The sequence below is a fragment of the Phasianus colchicus genome, chromosome 15 (assembly GCF_987193195.1).
Source record: "Phasianus colchicus chromosome 15, bPhaCol1.hap1.1, whole genome shotgun sequence".
Taxonomy (NCBI): Eukaryota; Metazoa; Chordata; class Aves; order Galliformes; family Phasianidae; genus Phasianus; species Phasianus colchicus.
This window is the reverse complement of record NC_143450.1, coordinates 361,446-376,300: the sequence shown is the minus strand read 5'-3', so window position 1 is coordinate 376,300 and position 14,855 is coordinate 361,446. Positions and strand designations below refer to the sequence as shown.

The 14,855-nt window shown below is 44.1% G+C and overlaps 1 protein-coding gene across 1 annotated transcript in view; it reads right to left on the bottom strand.

The window, feature by feature from the left end:
• LOC149915804 (uncharacterized) overlaps positions 1 to 11,665 on the bottom strand; it is a 67,133-nt gene extending 55,468 nt beyond the window's left edge. The window contains exons 1-4 of the mRNA XM_090151074.1: positions 11,656 to 11,665; positions 10,026 to 10,412; positions 8,476 to 8,658; positions 7,323 to 7,436 (exon numbers count right to left, since the gene is read on the bottom strand). Coding sequence (XP_090007200.1) covers positions 7,323 to 7,436; positions 8,476 to 8,658; positions 10,026 to 10,412; positions 11,656 to 11,665 — 694 coding nt within the window. The remainder of the gene's footprint in view (positions 1 to 7,322; positions 7,437 to 8,475; positions 8,659 to 10,025; positions 10,413 to 11,655) is intronic.
• Positions 11,666 to 14,855: the final 3,190 nt, after the last annotated feature.

Genomic DNA, 14,855 nt, shown 5'->3' with positions numbered 1-14,855 from the left:
TTCACAGCTTGAAGCAAGCACAATATTAAAAATCATAAAATAAAATTACAATAGTTTTTCTTAACATTGTTTCTAATAAGTTGCATAACTCATCAGAAGATATAAAAATCTTCACGTGGAAGATACATTTATTCAGTATATTCTATCATTGCTGTTTCAAAGTGTATTAGTTACTGTAAGCTTTCAGGTATTATTTATTTTTTTCCCTCAAGATTTAGCTTTTTGACCTCAAACATTAGTGAAAGATGCAGTCAGGATTAGCAGGTTCTAAACTGTATTGACTCTCAGGGAAAAAAAAAGCACTGAAGTTTCTGTTCAGATTCTATCTGAAGAGACTGCTGATCAGTTCTTTATTAGAAAAATTTCCATTTTTAGTGAACTTTTGTCATAGGAAATACAGACAAAAATAATAGCTATTTAATAATATATTACAAACTACCAAAATAAAAACATCAGAAGAAAGCTAGAAATTATTTCATCAAAAGTTACTATAGGAAGTAGATTAATTATCTGTTAATATATATTCTGCTGGTCCTATCGTCTGATTTCTTGACTGAACAAGCCTACACATGCACTGTGATGCTGAAAATGCTTATCACTATTTATAGACAAGATTATTCCTACCTTAATGGAGAAAAAAAAAAAAGCATGATAACATCTAGATAGGAAAATTCTTTTTATTAAAGGCCAAGAGGAAAGGAAAGCAAGAAGAACTCTTAAGAAGAAAGTGAAAAAGAAAGAAATCAAAAGGGAGAAAAGCTTGAAAAGGGAACGAGGGGGGGAAGAATGAAGTAAAGAATGCTGCAAGTAGGGACTGTTCAAACCTCACTAAAATTGGCGGTAGTGAAGGGGCAACAGGATCCCTTCTCTGATAATGGGGGAATAGAATTTATTTATTTTTTCCTAGAAGTTCATATTGTGTTGCACTGGTGATTAAAGGTGAGCATTGCTTACATATAATCATGGACTGGCCTGGGTTGGAAAGGACCATAATGATCATCTAGTTTCAACCCTGCTGTCACGGGTAGGTTTGCCAACCAGCAGATCGGGTTGCCCAGAGCCACATTCAGCCTGGCCTTGAATGCCTCCAGGGATGGGGCATCCACAACCTCCTTGGGCAACCTGTTCAAGTGTGTTACCGCCATCTGAGTGAAAAGCCCAATTCCTTCAGCCTTTCTTTCTTTATACAAGAGGTGCTCTGGTCCTCTGATCTTAGCAGCCCTATCAGGACCTGTTCCAAGAGCTCTGTGTCTTTCTTGTGCTGAGGGCCCCAGGTGTGGATGCAGTACTCCAGATGGGGCCTCACAAGAGCTGAGTAGACGGGAACAATCACCTCCCTCTCCCTGCTAGACACTCCTCTTTTAATGCAGCCCAGAACATAGTTGGCCCTCTGGGCTGCAAATGTACACTGATGGTTCATGTCTAGCTTCTCATCTGCCAGTACCCCCAAGTCCTTCTCTGCAGGCTGCTCTCAAGGTGGTCTTCCTCCTGCCCTTATAAATACCTGGAGTTGTCCCAGCCTAAGTGCAACCTCATCAGATTCTCAGGGACTGACTTCTCCAGCCTGTTCTGGTCCCTCTGGATGGTTTCCCTTTCCTCCAATGTATCAACTGCACTGCTCAGCTTTGTGTTACCTGCTAACTTGCTGAGGATGCATTTGATGCCATTGGCCAGACCATTGACAAAGATGTTGAAGAGCCCTGTTCCCAAGACTGACCCTTGTGGGACACCACTTGTGACCGGCCTTCACCCTGACACAGAACCACAGATCATGTCCAGCCAACCAGTTCTTAATCCATTGAAAAATTCCTTCTTCAAGTCCATACCTCTCCAATTTTGAGATAGGGATGTGATGAGGGACCATGTCAAAGGCTTTGAAGAAGTCCAGGTAGATGACATCGTCCTTCCTCTGTCCAGTGATACCGTCACTCCATTATAGAAGGCCATCAGATTGGTCAGGCAAGATCTGCCCTTGGTGATGCTGTGCTGGCTGTCTCTGATCACCTCTTTATCTTGTAGGTGCCTTCGCATGGTTCCTACTCTATGATCTTCCCAGGTACAGAGGTGAGGATCACCAGCATGTAGTTCCCTGGGTCACCCTCTTATCTATCCCTTTCTTAAAAATGGGAATCATGTTTTCCTTTTTCCAGTCACTGGGGATTTCACCAGACAGCCATGATTTTCAGATATGATGGAACACAGCTCAGCAACCATCTCAGCCATGTCTCTTAGAACCCTGTGATGCATATCATCCAGCCCCATGGACTTATATGCATTCAGTTTCATGAGGAGGTCTTGGATTTGTTCCATTGTTATAGTGAGTCAGAATCCACTCCTTTCACCCACATGTAGAGGTTCAGGGTCCTCACGGGCATGGGAAGCCTGACCACCTGTGAAGACCGAGGCAAAGCACTTATTGTGCACCTCAGCTTTCTCCTTATCCGAGGAAGTCATCTCTCCATCCACTCTTATCAGAGGACTAACACTCTCCTTGGTCTGTCTCCTCCTGCCAATGTACATGTAGAACACGTTCTTCTTATTTTTTCCACATCCCCTGTTAAGTTCAGCTTTATCTGTGCCTTGTTTTCCCGATCTTTTCTCTACAGATGCAAACAACATCCTTATATTCTTACCAGGGTACACAACCCTGCTTCCACTTCGTGTACATTCCCCTCTTTTCCCCCAGTTTAAAGTGCAAGTCCTTTCTCAGCCGTGCTGGTCACCCGCCTCCTCTGCTTGATTTCTTCTGCTGGAGGACAGAGAGCTCTTGCACTTGCAGAAGGGTGTCCTTAAAATGTTAAGTTGGAGATTGGTGACAAGAGGCGTCCCTCGGTGTGAGTATTCAGACAGGTGCTGTTCAATAACTTTATCAGTGGTATTGACAGTGGGATCTGCTGTGTGATGAGGTTGACCTACCTGACGGAGAGGATGCCACCCAGAGGGACCTTGACAGGCTTGAAAACCTCAAAATCAAATATAAATCTTGCTACTGCGTCACAGCAACCTCCACTGTTAATACAAGGATATGCAGTTGAAGTACAGTACTGCCAAAAAGGATTGAGAGTACTGGTAGATTGCCAGCTGGAACATGAGCCAGCAATATGCCCTCATGGCCCAAAAAAACGTATCCTTGTCTGTATTGAAAGAAGCATGTCCATCATGCTGAGGGACATGATCCCCTCTACTCTGTGCTGGTGAGACTTCACCCACAGTGAATATGTGGTACATTTACATGTGGTACAGTACAAAATTCCCTCATTTCTCCTCTCCATCTCACTGAGATGGGGGCAGTGAATGAACAGCCACGTGACGCTCAGTGATCTGCTGGGTTAAACCACAATGCATCACCATATCTTAAAGAACTTGCACGCTGTAAAAGATTTCTTCTTTTAAGAACGTCAGCTTGCCTTTATAAAACACACAGAGTATCTTTGTAAGCAGATTCTGTCAGAAAGCGATCTTCTAACTCAATCCTGACTATTACAAAAATTCAGTACAGTTCTAATTATTAAAGGCAGCCATTCAACCTCACATGAAAACAGACTAGAGCACGTTTACACATGTATTTTTTGCCCTACTGACAAAGAATGCACACACAGCACAGAGCACCCACCTGGCACCTAAGAATGAAGTTCTTACATTTTATTGCTACAACAAACACAGAAGTGTTGAGTTTGAAATTTCAGCAGGATTCTTCCAATCAAAACATTTTCCTCCTGCTTAACTGACCGTAACATTTGCAGAAGTCACAGACAACCGTAAGCTTCTACAGTTTCAAGGAACAGAATAACCCATATTGGAAAATTCGAGACCAAAAATAAAGCTGTCTGCATAACCGAATAAAGGCAGATCTCACTATAGATTTATTTTCCACTGATGAAAAAGCAAATTTGCTTGCTGTTCTTAATTACAGTATTTTTAGGGCATTTCATAGATGTATTACAGCATTAAGAACTCTCTCCTCTCACCCCCATTCTCATAAGCAAATGCTTCCCTCTTGCTGCTTCCACATTCTATCACCTCATTAGTTAATTATTGCTTAAATGCAAACATACACTACCTGCATATGTTATAATCGAGACTTTGTTTTACTTTCTCATACACAAGAATACAACTAAACTATAAAGCCAGAAAGGTAAAATTTATGCAACTATGACTTAATTACTGTCAGGCTCTTAGCCTTCAGGAGAAGTACATCATCAAGATCATAGTGGGTTTTTTGTGTCCCAATTAGAACACCACCATTAAATGTATGACAAATAAACGTGTTAGGAAGCAGAACAACTCCTACAAGATAACTGATTTTCCTTCTACTTGTACACACCATGTGAAGGACAGCTCAAACTCTGAGGTGCTTGCAACAGTCCAAAGCAAACACCTTGCTTCTCACAGGAAGAGATGGTGAGCAACTGCTACACATCTGCACGCTGACAAAAGACACGCTCAGCATCCTCACAACATTGCTCTGTTGTAATCTAACGTCTGGATGAACATAAAAGCTCCTGAACAGTGCACGGACTCAGGATTCCAACACAAACAAGAGGATTCTCTCTCTTCAGCCCTACATACTTTCTGCAGACCATCAGACCACTGCTACCGAGCTTCTCCACAGCTGTGTAGAGACAGCTACTTCATGTGGAGTCTCTGATTGTCTTCTCGCATCCTTTTAAGTGGTATGACATTCTCATTGTGGCACTTTGATATTGTCACCTTGTGTACAGTCTGACTGTGACTCATATAACCACAGACTGTTCTCTTCTGCACATAATCGCACATCTCTTTTTTCTTTTTTTTCTTTTTTCCCTACAGAATACCTCATATTTCCCCGTTTCCTATGTGTTCCTATCTGCCTCTATGTTACCACCCACCTCAACCCAGCAGTACCGAATGACACATTCCTTTTTTCATACCTTTTCCCCCAATGTGTGGAAATCCCACTATCCCCCATCACACCATGCCCACTAACCATGTTCCTCAATGCCACATCCATACATTTCTTGAACACCTCCGGGGATGGTGACTCTACCACCTCCCTGGGCAGCCTGTGCCACTTCCTCACCACTCCTTCTGAGAAGAAACATTTCCTAATATCCAACCTGAACTTTCCCTGTGCAGCTTGAAGCCATCACTTCTCACACTATTGCTGGTTACCTTCACAATTGGTCTGTAGTGTTGTAGTTTTGCAGAGTTACTCAACCTAACTTCTCCATTCTGCTTGCTTCCCTCCTGCCTGCGCTCCTGGACTGGTTTGTGACAGCTAGGCTAGTCTTGTACTACACTCCTTATCTTTTCTGTGCGGACAGATAGTTCATTCACAATCTTGAAGCAGTTTCTTTGAGTAACTGCCAGGTTTCAAACATTTTTTCATCTGTGTCAGCTTTCAGGGACATCATACTGAGTTGTTGTAGGGGTTCATTGTAGTCTATCTTCATGAGATATTTTTATTTTGACATCCTTGCTTCTTTTGAAAATGATGTAATTTCCCTGCAAAAACCTGCAAAGCCATGCATACATGTATGTATGTATATACGTATAAAATATGTATGAAAGCATAAGTATAGCGTATATATAAAAACATGTACATGCGTACATACTATATACTGTAGTATATACATACATAACTCTCTCTGTTTCTAAAGAATAACGAGAATTTAAATATTTCCTGGCTTTTGTGACCAATTAATTCAGATTAAGACCCACAAAAGTAAACAAAGGATGATGGGTGTGCCATCAGCAAACAAGCTTGTCACACTGCTGGCAAATGGAAACAGGCATGACTCCTTACTCATTTTTCTAATAATCCTGTGCAGAAATTGTTGGCTTTGCATCCACTGCCGCTAGTTAGGTGAAAGCGCTATGGATCCCTTTAGCTGTAACATTCTGCCATTTTTGATATTAAAATGAATTTGAAGAAATACATCAACTTCATCTATAAAAGGGTTCCAGGATCAAAATGCTCATCAGGGTACAACACGCGTGCCGACTTACTTACAGGGAGATTTCTTATAAGAGAAGCAGGTCTAAGACATCTGTTTATCTCCAATTTAAACAACTTAATTTAGGTAGAATTATGTGTTTTACAGCTATTCACGCAGTTGCTTACTAGAAATATCTGATTTAATTGCAGAGATGTTCTAGACCTAAACCAGGGTCTATTTAAGACAGAGAAAGCTCTGCATTGACAATTTTTATATTTGTTGTGGTTACATCATTGAAGTGAATACATTGTGTTTATATTAAATTGTAAGAAGAACCATTTTTAATAAGCTTTAACATTTTAATTTGATATCCTCTTCTGATTTAAGTGTGGCCTTATGACTCTCCATAGAAAAAGATTATTCTGCCCACACTGAGGCTAAATGACAAAACCCCAGTAACTCAAAAAAAAAAAAAAAAAAAAGAGAAAAAAGAGAAACAAATGACTAATCTCAAAAGCCTTTGGAAATATTATGCAAATATACCACAGCAATAGAAAGTATCAGATGGGATGAGTCACATCAACAAGTTACCATGGTTTGACAAGTAGCAAAAGCAGAGTAAAACCACTCTTTCCTAAGTCTCTCTGTGAGGTTTAAGCTGACATGCTTCACTTCACATCTGAGGCAGACTACAAATCGGCACGAGCTACTGCACCTCAGCCATGGCACAGGCAAAAGCCTTCCTTGTCCTGGAGTCAGCTGCACAGAGAGGCTCTGCTGCTCTGGTCCCTGCCACGGCTGCATTTTATCCAACCCATTCCTGTGCTCATCTGAGCCCACGATGAGTCAGTGCAGAGAAGCTAACTGCAGATATCTCCTAGCTTTGCCAAAATGTTTTCTGTGCTTCACTGGGTCAGCTCGTCACCTCATCAGCAGGGAGGCTTGGGATGCACTACACGGACAAGGAGGCAAGGAGAGCAGGAGCAGAGCAACTTCTAGGGGCAGCTAGCCATACATTCAGTTAAACTGTACCATCAAAACACATCCTTGCTCTTACAGTCATTAGCCCAAACCAAGAGTTATTAGAGTTGCTTCCAATTTATCTCCTAATCCATTTCAAGGGAATTGTTTTTCTACTAAATAGCCATACAGGAAGCTTCAAATGTCACCTATCTGCCTGAGTGATTTCACAAAAAAGACTGACATGTTTAGGAGAAAGACTTCTTGAACTTGCAGTAGATCGTCCATAAGCACAAAATCCATGCCACTGATCAATAAATATCTCCATTCTCAGCTGTCAAGGGCTATAGACATACCAGAGAAATACACTATACTCAGTCCTTTTGACTAAAAATACCAAAATCATACGTAATCCTCATATGTATTACAACACAATGTAATCACCTTCAGATGGATGAGCATCACTCCTCGGAAGCTTAGGGGAAAGGGGAGCTGTGTATGGTGGAGAGTCCTGAGAATATCGTTTAACACTTCCGTTTTCATGTATTTCTTCTTTTGCTGTGAAAAGGAAAGATATCACCAATTTATTATGGTATAAAAATGCTCACAGGGAAAGTCAAAGTACAAAAGCAAAAACATACATCAAGTCATTCACCAGGTAACAAATCCATTTCACATAGAATCGGTCATTCAATACAAACTTCAAAAGCTGAAGTAACAGCTTAGTTTATACTATCATCATCCAAATTTCCAAATTTAGGCTACTTTCCTGAAAAGTATTAAAGCAAATGACTTTTATTTGATGAAATGAAACAAATACAAGTTCTCTACTGGAAAAAAAACAAAACAAAACAAATAAAAACCGAAATACCCAAACCACCACAATACTTTATTTTCTAAAGCAGCACCTCTAAGACTGAAACTGCATTGATGTCAAAGTTTTCTCAGCTATGGCTCCTGATAACCCTTGGACCGGGACTCGTAATACCAGCACTGCAAGCCATTTGATGGGAGACCCTGAGCATGTTATTTCCCTCTCACTCTATATACCCCCAGAGTACCAAAACTCACATAAAATGTCACAAGCAGCCAGCTGCAAAACCCACCATCTCTACTAGACTGTATGCTGCAGAATTTAAAATTTTGGAGCCGCCACTGAGCAAGGTGAACAAAGAAGGAAGAAAAGAGTATTTAATGTTGTAGGATAGGCTGAACTGAATCATCTCTCAGAGCAAGCCCCTTCTTATAAGGTAGTAAGCATCTTTCTCCAAGGTTATTTTATGATTCAAACATAAATTGAACAGGCAAAATGTGAAGTTTTGAGTCTGTTCTTTTAGTAACCCAGTGGTACAATACATATGTTTCCTACTTGACCACAAGAAAGAGTTAGCAGAACAAAATGATTTCTGCACATGTGGTATGAGCTATCCCAACCTGCCACAGCACTTGTGCTCTGGAACGAATCCTCTAAGAACTGAAGAGTATTCATTTCAATCAATTAAAGTTATAGCAAAGCAGATTAAAATGTTAAATTTCATAAAGTAACCACACTTATCAAAAATATCAGTACTTGTAAACAACAGCTGTTTGATAGTACCTGGTTTGTTCCTATCGTACTCCGTGGGACTATGTGCACACCCCATGTAGGGGCTGAAAGGCTGGCTACTGAAAAGATTATCGCATTGAAGACTGTGGCAGAGTTTCTCCAAGAAACGTAGGACAAACAATGCACTGTTTACAGAAGGAAGATTGATGGCATGCTTCTCCCCATCAAAGGAAGCTGCGAATAAGAAGAAGATGTCAAACAGCCCCTGAGCATCACGAAGTATAGCAAAACACTAACAAGTAAAGGAGAAGACATTCAGCTTTGATTTAAAACATGCAAGACATGAGAGGAATAAACAATCTTTCTGGCGTTTAACACGTTTATATCCAAAGAACTGGTTGTACCTTCCATTGGATCCATGCCACTTTAAATTTGCTCTATGAGAACTTATTTTCAGAAAATAACACTGGCTTTAAACGAGTATAACAAATCTATTCTCTCAACATCAAAATCTACGGGCAATTTCAGTTGTTTGCTTATAAAACAGTACCTCTATACCACCTATTTGCAGGAGATAACCAAGAAAAGATCCATTACAGCAGTCTTGCACACCCACACAACTCGAAGTAGCGTTTAAGTCCACACAATGGAAAAAGCTCATACTCCTACCACCCAGCCCACCTGTTAAAATGGCGCTTTGTGCTCCTACTCCAGGCAGGTAGATCTTATTAAACGCTTGTCTTTTTTTTTTTTTTTTTTTTAAACTGCAGCTCAGCAAGAAAACGCACGCACTAAGAACACTATCGTTGTTTCAAGCAAACACAGAAAACTATGCGAAAGGATGAATTCGATGCCCTTAGGCTGAAACGCGATGAGGGAAAAATGATAGTTCCACACCCTCACGGAGGGCAGAACGCTGTCGGGAGCGGGAATCGCGCTCGCCGAAGCAGCGCCGTCAGGCGGGGCGGCGCGCAGCCGGTGACAGCGGGAGCCGGGGGCGCTCAGCATCCCTCGGCAGCGCGGCGCGGCGACCGACAGGGCACCGCTCACAACTTCCCTCCCGCAGCACCGCAGCACCTCCACACTGCTCGCCACAAGCTCTCCGCACGCCAACGGGTTTCCCAACCCTCCTCGGCTTCGCGTCCTCCCACAGCCGAAGCGACGAGTCGCGCGGCTCTGCCCTCGCAACTCCCCCCGCCCCGCGCACGGAGGCGGCCCCCAACGGCGGCCCCCAACCGCAGCCCCCAGCCGCTCCCCCCCTCGCGCAGCGCCACTCCGGGGTGCCGCCTGCCGCAGCGACGGCGGCGGGGAGCCCTGGCGCCCAGAGGCGGCCTTCCCGGGGTCTGCCCTCTCCGCCCCGCTCCCACCTACCTGAGGGCAGCCGGCATCCGTCCGCGCGGCGGCGCACAGCCGGTGGCACCGCGCGCACAGCCTGCCTGCCTGCCGCCCTCCCTCGGACGAGGGTCCCCTTAGACGAAAGCACAGCCCCAGCCCGGCCGCTACCGCGAGGGACCGCGCCCGCGGCCGGAGCCCGGGGGCCGCGAGGAGGGAGGGCTGAGCGCCCGGTGACAGGTGAGGACGGCCCCCGCGCCGCTCCCTACCTCGCGCCGCTCTCCTCGCAGCCGGCGGCTCGCTTACCCTCGACCGCCGCCACCCCCTCGCTCCGTTCCCCCGCCCTAACGCGGCGTTCAACGCGGCCCCGCTAGCCGCGAGGCCCCGCCCCCCGCCCCGCACTGACGGCTCTCTCCGCCAATAGCGAAGAAGACGGCCGTCCTCGAGCTCCGCCCTCACCTCCTTCGACCAATAAGAGCTATCCGTGGTGCTGCCCCTCCACCTTCCCGGCAGGCTCGGTTGGCTCGCAGCTGCCGAGCAACGGGCGCGGGGCTGCGGGTGGGGCCGCTGAGGGCGGTGGCCGGGTGAGGCCCCGCTGCGGGCCGGGGTTGGTGCCGCGGGATTGTGCCCGGGGCTCCTCGTTCGGGAGCTTTCGCCTCATAGATGGACGTTTTTTGTTCCCCTCCCCTTTTTCCCTCTCGGCTCAGCCATCAGGAGGATGGAAATATCTCCCGCACTCACAAAGCTGTAATCTCGGCTTGCAGATTGTGCTGCTGGAGCCTGCGGGGCTGTGCTTCCTGCTCTGCTCACGGGAATTAAAAACGTGGGTGAAAAATAAAGCTGCTTCCGGATGCACTGCGTGTCAGATGCATCGCAGCATGGTGCAGCTCTACCATAATGGATGCTCCATCCCAGCTCCCATTTTCCTGGAGTGCTACAACGGTTGTTTAAATGAGAAAACCCTGTGCAGTCTGCTGGATGCGGTGTGCCATTGGTTGCAAATGGCCAGCCCAGCACTTCCCACATGAGGATATGAACCTCAAAAACATCCACACAGGCATGGCCACCGAGTTTAGGGCACCGTGGTCCTTAAAGACCAGGTTCTTCATCTGCCACCCCACACAGACCGTATCCCCAGAATTGGGTGGTGAGGTGCTTTGGGTTAGGCGAGGGATGAGGTTCTGAAGTGAATGCCGTCACCTCTGCTCTCGGAGCATCAGCCCACAGCATGGAGTGCTGGAGGGCATGAAGGATGTGGTTAGTGGGCAGGGTGGTGATGGACTGATGGTTGGACGAGATGATTTTAGAGGTCTTTTCCAACCTTAATGATTCTATGGCATCCCCTCCAGGTGCAGCTCCATGGACAGAGGTGCTCAGGAGCGCACCTCATACCTCCCAGAAAGGTGGGCGCTCAGTGGAACCCAGCAAGGATAAGTCCAGTAATAAGAATCCCTGAGATGTGGCCAGCTAGGGCATCAGACCCATGGACCATCTACTGGATTTTCCAAATCTCCCACCAGGCCTCCTTGTCAAAGCCTCAGAGATTTGTTATTCAGGAGAAGCCCTGCTGTAGCCTCCTAAAGAGATGATTCGTGGTTCATGGCAGGCAGTCAAACTGATTGTCTGAAACACTTGCTCACAAGTCTGCCAAAATTCCCAGTTTATGGTAAGATCTTCCCACGGTACTGTGTCAGGAGTGTATCACGTCACCCTTAGCTGGAAGAATAACTTGAAGGGAATTTAAGTAGAGATGTGATGCTGTAGTCCGAAGAGTGGTAAATGTGCTACCAGTGTTTGTACTCCTCATACCTCAATGGCTTTTGGAGTCCTCAGTTGGTCCCCTCTGATATAAAACTATGCATTATGCTCAGGCAAGAAACACCTTAAAGGCAAAGCTACCTGCGTGCATGTTGAAGGTGCCTATTATACACAGTAAGGCATAATAGGGTGAATGGAATCCATTAACTGTAACTGGTCATTACTATTGAAATAAATATGCATGGTTCTTTGAAATGTCACATTGTCTAAATTACAGTAGTCTGAAAAGAAATATTATTTAACTTCATTCTGTGTACTATTTTCTTGTCATTGAGAAGTTATAAAAATACACTGACTTCAGAATCAGAAAAGAACAACAGAAGTGTCTTCGTTAAAGGTCACCGTATTTCATCAGCAAATTCAGTGCAAACAATGGTTTGCAAACACAGGATTTCATCAGGTATCAGAATTTTCATAAACTCAATAAATCACAGTGAAAAAGTGGACTGAGTTCAGAATATCTAAACAAATTAAATGTCAACAACACATTTATTCCTCTTTGCTTCTGCAAGTCAAAACAGTCACATCCTGATCTTGTGGGTTATAATTAGGCTGAGCCCTGTCTCTGTAAAAGCAGAAGCTTGCCATCTACCCACATATGCTTAGGAAGCCAGAAGAAAGGGCAGTGGTAATGCATAGGAGGAGTGTACAGCAGGTGGCTGAGCAGCACTGTAAACCTATTTATAAACCATAAGGCAGATTAGGTAAGTTCCAGATCACTGGTACTTTTCATTAGCCTAAATAAGTCTTGTTAAATAAGACACTAAAACTATTTCTTATAGATCAGCATCATTGCTTGTGTTACTTTATGCCTTCTGGAAGGGCTCTGCTTGGCTGGGAAGTGCTGGGCAGCATCCCTGCTGAATCCCAAAGCAAATCCCAGGCAGGGTACCACCTGCCACACTGGTAGAGGATGGCTGCGGCACCCACTAAATGGAGGAGTAAACAGTTAGCATGCAGCACTTGGATGGGAATGCCTGTGCGGAGAGGAATAAAGCTGTTGCTCTTTGTTCATGAGCCCAATGTTAAAAAATGAATGTTATCCCATTCAAGAGCTTGCAAATTACACATTTTAAAATATATATTTTAAGAAAATCTTTGTGAAAGAATGTCAGTGCAGTTATAGCAAACTCTGCCACCTGAGCATTGTGGCTGCCAGCCTATTATTGCACATATTAAATATGCAATGCCATATAGAACATGTGAGGTAAAATTCTTTTTAAGTTACTGCTTGCTCAGCTGAGAGCATGGGAAGGCAACAGCTGGTTTGTAGAGAGTAATAACAAAGGCAATCTATTCACTTCTTCATGGTTTTTATTTCTTCTGTATGTAATGAAATGTCACTGCAAGCAAGAATAATGTAATATCTGCTCCTATCTGCGTGCTAATTTTTGTACCTTTCAGCTAGGAGAAACTCCCATTGATGGCTGTCTGTTTAAAGGCTTTTCTAAAGTGCTCTGCTAGGATCTTGCTCCATGTATTTATACTTATACCCATTTAAGCTGTGTGGACAACGGTGCATGCTCACTATTCTTGTGCTGCTCCCTGTGGGAATACAAGAAAAACTGTTCAGAGCAGAAGCTGTGGAGCAAGATAAACAGCATGAGAACCAAGGACACCTCTAGAAGAAGAAAGAACGTCTCACGGCTCTGATTGAATAAGCGCCTGTGTGAACGGTTGAAGAGTGTTTTGTAGAATGCTCTGTTGACATGTAAAGGTGGATGGGAAAGTTGTAGGGGTGGATGGGAAAGCTAGAAAAAGAAAACTTGTGAAGGTATGTAAGTGATATGAGAACTTGTAATAAACAATTTGGATCATTCACATCTGAGTCCGTGCATCAGACGCTGCAGCTCCCTCCACATCCATTGATGCTAACATCACATTTTTTCCTACCTGGTTGTAGTGGCACTACAGGGATGCAGTGGATGAGCAGCTCGTTACTCCTGAGACTGCGTTACATTGGTCAGCCATCAGCCCTGTAGCTGCTGCTATGCCTGTAGTGGTACTGACTCATGCGGCTCCTAGAGGAGGCGCATGTCAGACTTGGCACTTCATGCTGTTTCCAGCAGAACAGATCAGACTTCTCCCATCTGCACGGGAGGGCCAACCTGACACAGAGCCAGCTAGCGCCTGGGGTACCAAAAAAGGAAGCCAAGGCAATCTGGCTGCTTTCTTCACGTGTTTGTCTCTGGCCTGGATCACTTCACAACCCCATTCAGATTCCCTGAAAAAATAACACGTAGATGGCCCCAAACTGGGACATTTGCTATTCTTTTCTATGGGAAAAAGGCCTGAAATGATATCTTGTTTTGAATGAAATTGAATTCTTACTTGTATTCAGACTCATATATGCTCATCTTACCCGATAAAACATACGTTTTCTTAATTTATTTACTCAGAATCATAGAATCAGAGAACAGCTTGGACTGGGAGGGACCTCAAAGCCCACCCAACCCCTGCCATGGGCAGGGCTGCCCCCCACCAGCTCAGCTGCCCAGGGCCCCATCCAACCTGAGCGCCTCCAGGGATGGGGCACCACAGCTTCTCTGGGCAGCTGTGCCAGCGCCTCACCATCCTCTTAGTGAAAATTTTCCCCCAGCATCTAATCTAAAGACCAGACTAATATAAATACCAAATCTAAAGATTTAGACTTGGTAAAGCCTAGCCTATCTTCTCAGAACAAAATCTCTGTTTTTAGACATGATGCTTGTGTTGGTAAAGAGGGGGTTGACTTCCACAACCATGCCTGATTTCCAAGGGTTAATCTTGGAAAATTCCATCTTTTTAGCTGAATGATATTTGCCTTAAACTTTTAAAGACAATAAACAAAGATCTGTTGTACTTTGACATTTCTGTTACACACAAGATAAGGAGAACAATATTACTGTGAATATTGAAGAAACCCAGAAGATAAGTGGGCTATGATATTTGATATCAGGTAAGATTCTGCACTGCTGTCCTTATTAAACCAAACCTCAAGATTAAATTTTATTATAAAATGTTCTCTTTTCTCTGTCACATTGTGTATTATGAGAAACGTCCAAAACAAGGCAGATCTCAGTAAAAATAGTAACTACATCATGTTAGTGTGTGAAACTGTGGTTACTTGTGAGAAACACTGTAGGAAAAGAATATTTTTTGTGAAATTATAACAAAAATCCCCAGTGCTCTGCTCAGATTTTGTCACAGTAATGTTTCTATCTATGTGTTCAACAAGAATTCAAGTGATGTACTACATCATTTACAATCTGGCCTCATATTAGAATGACAAGAGATGCTGA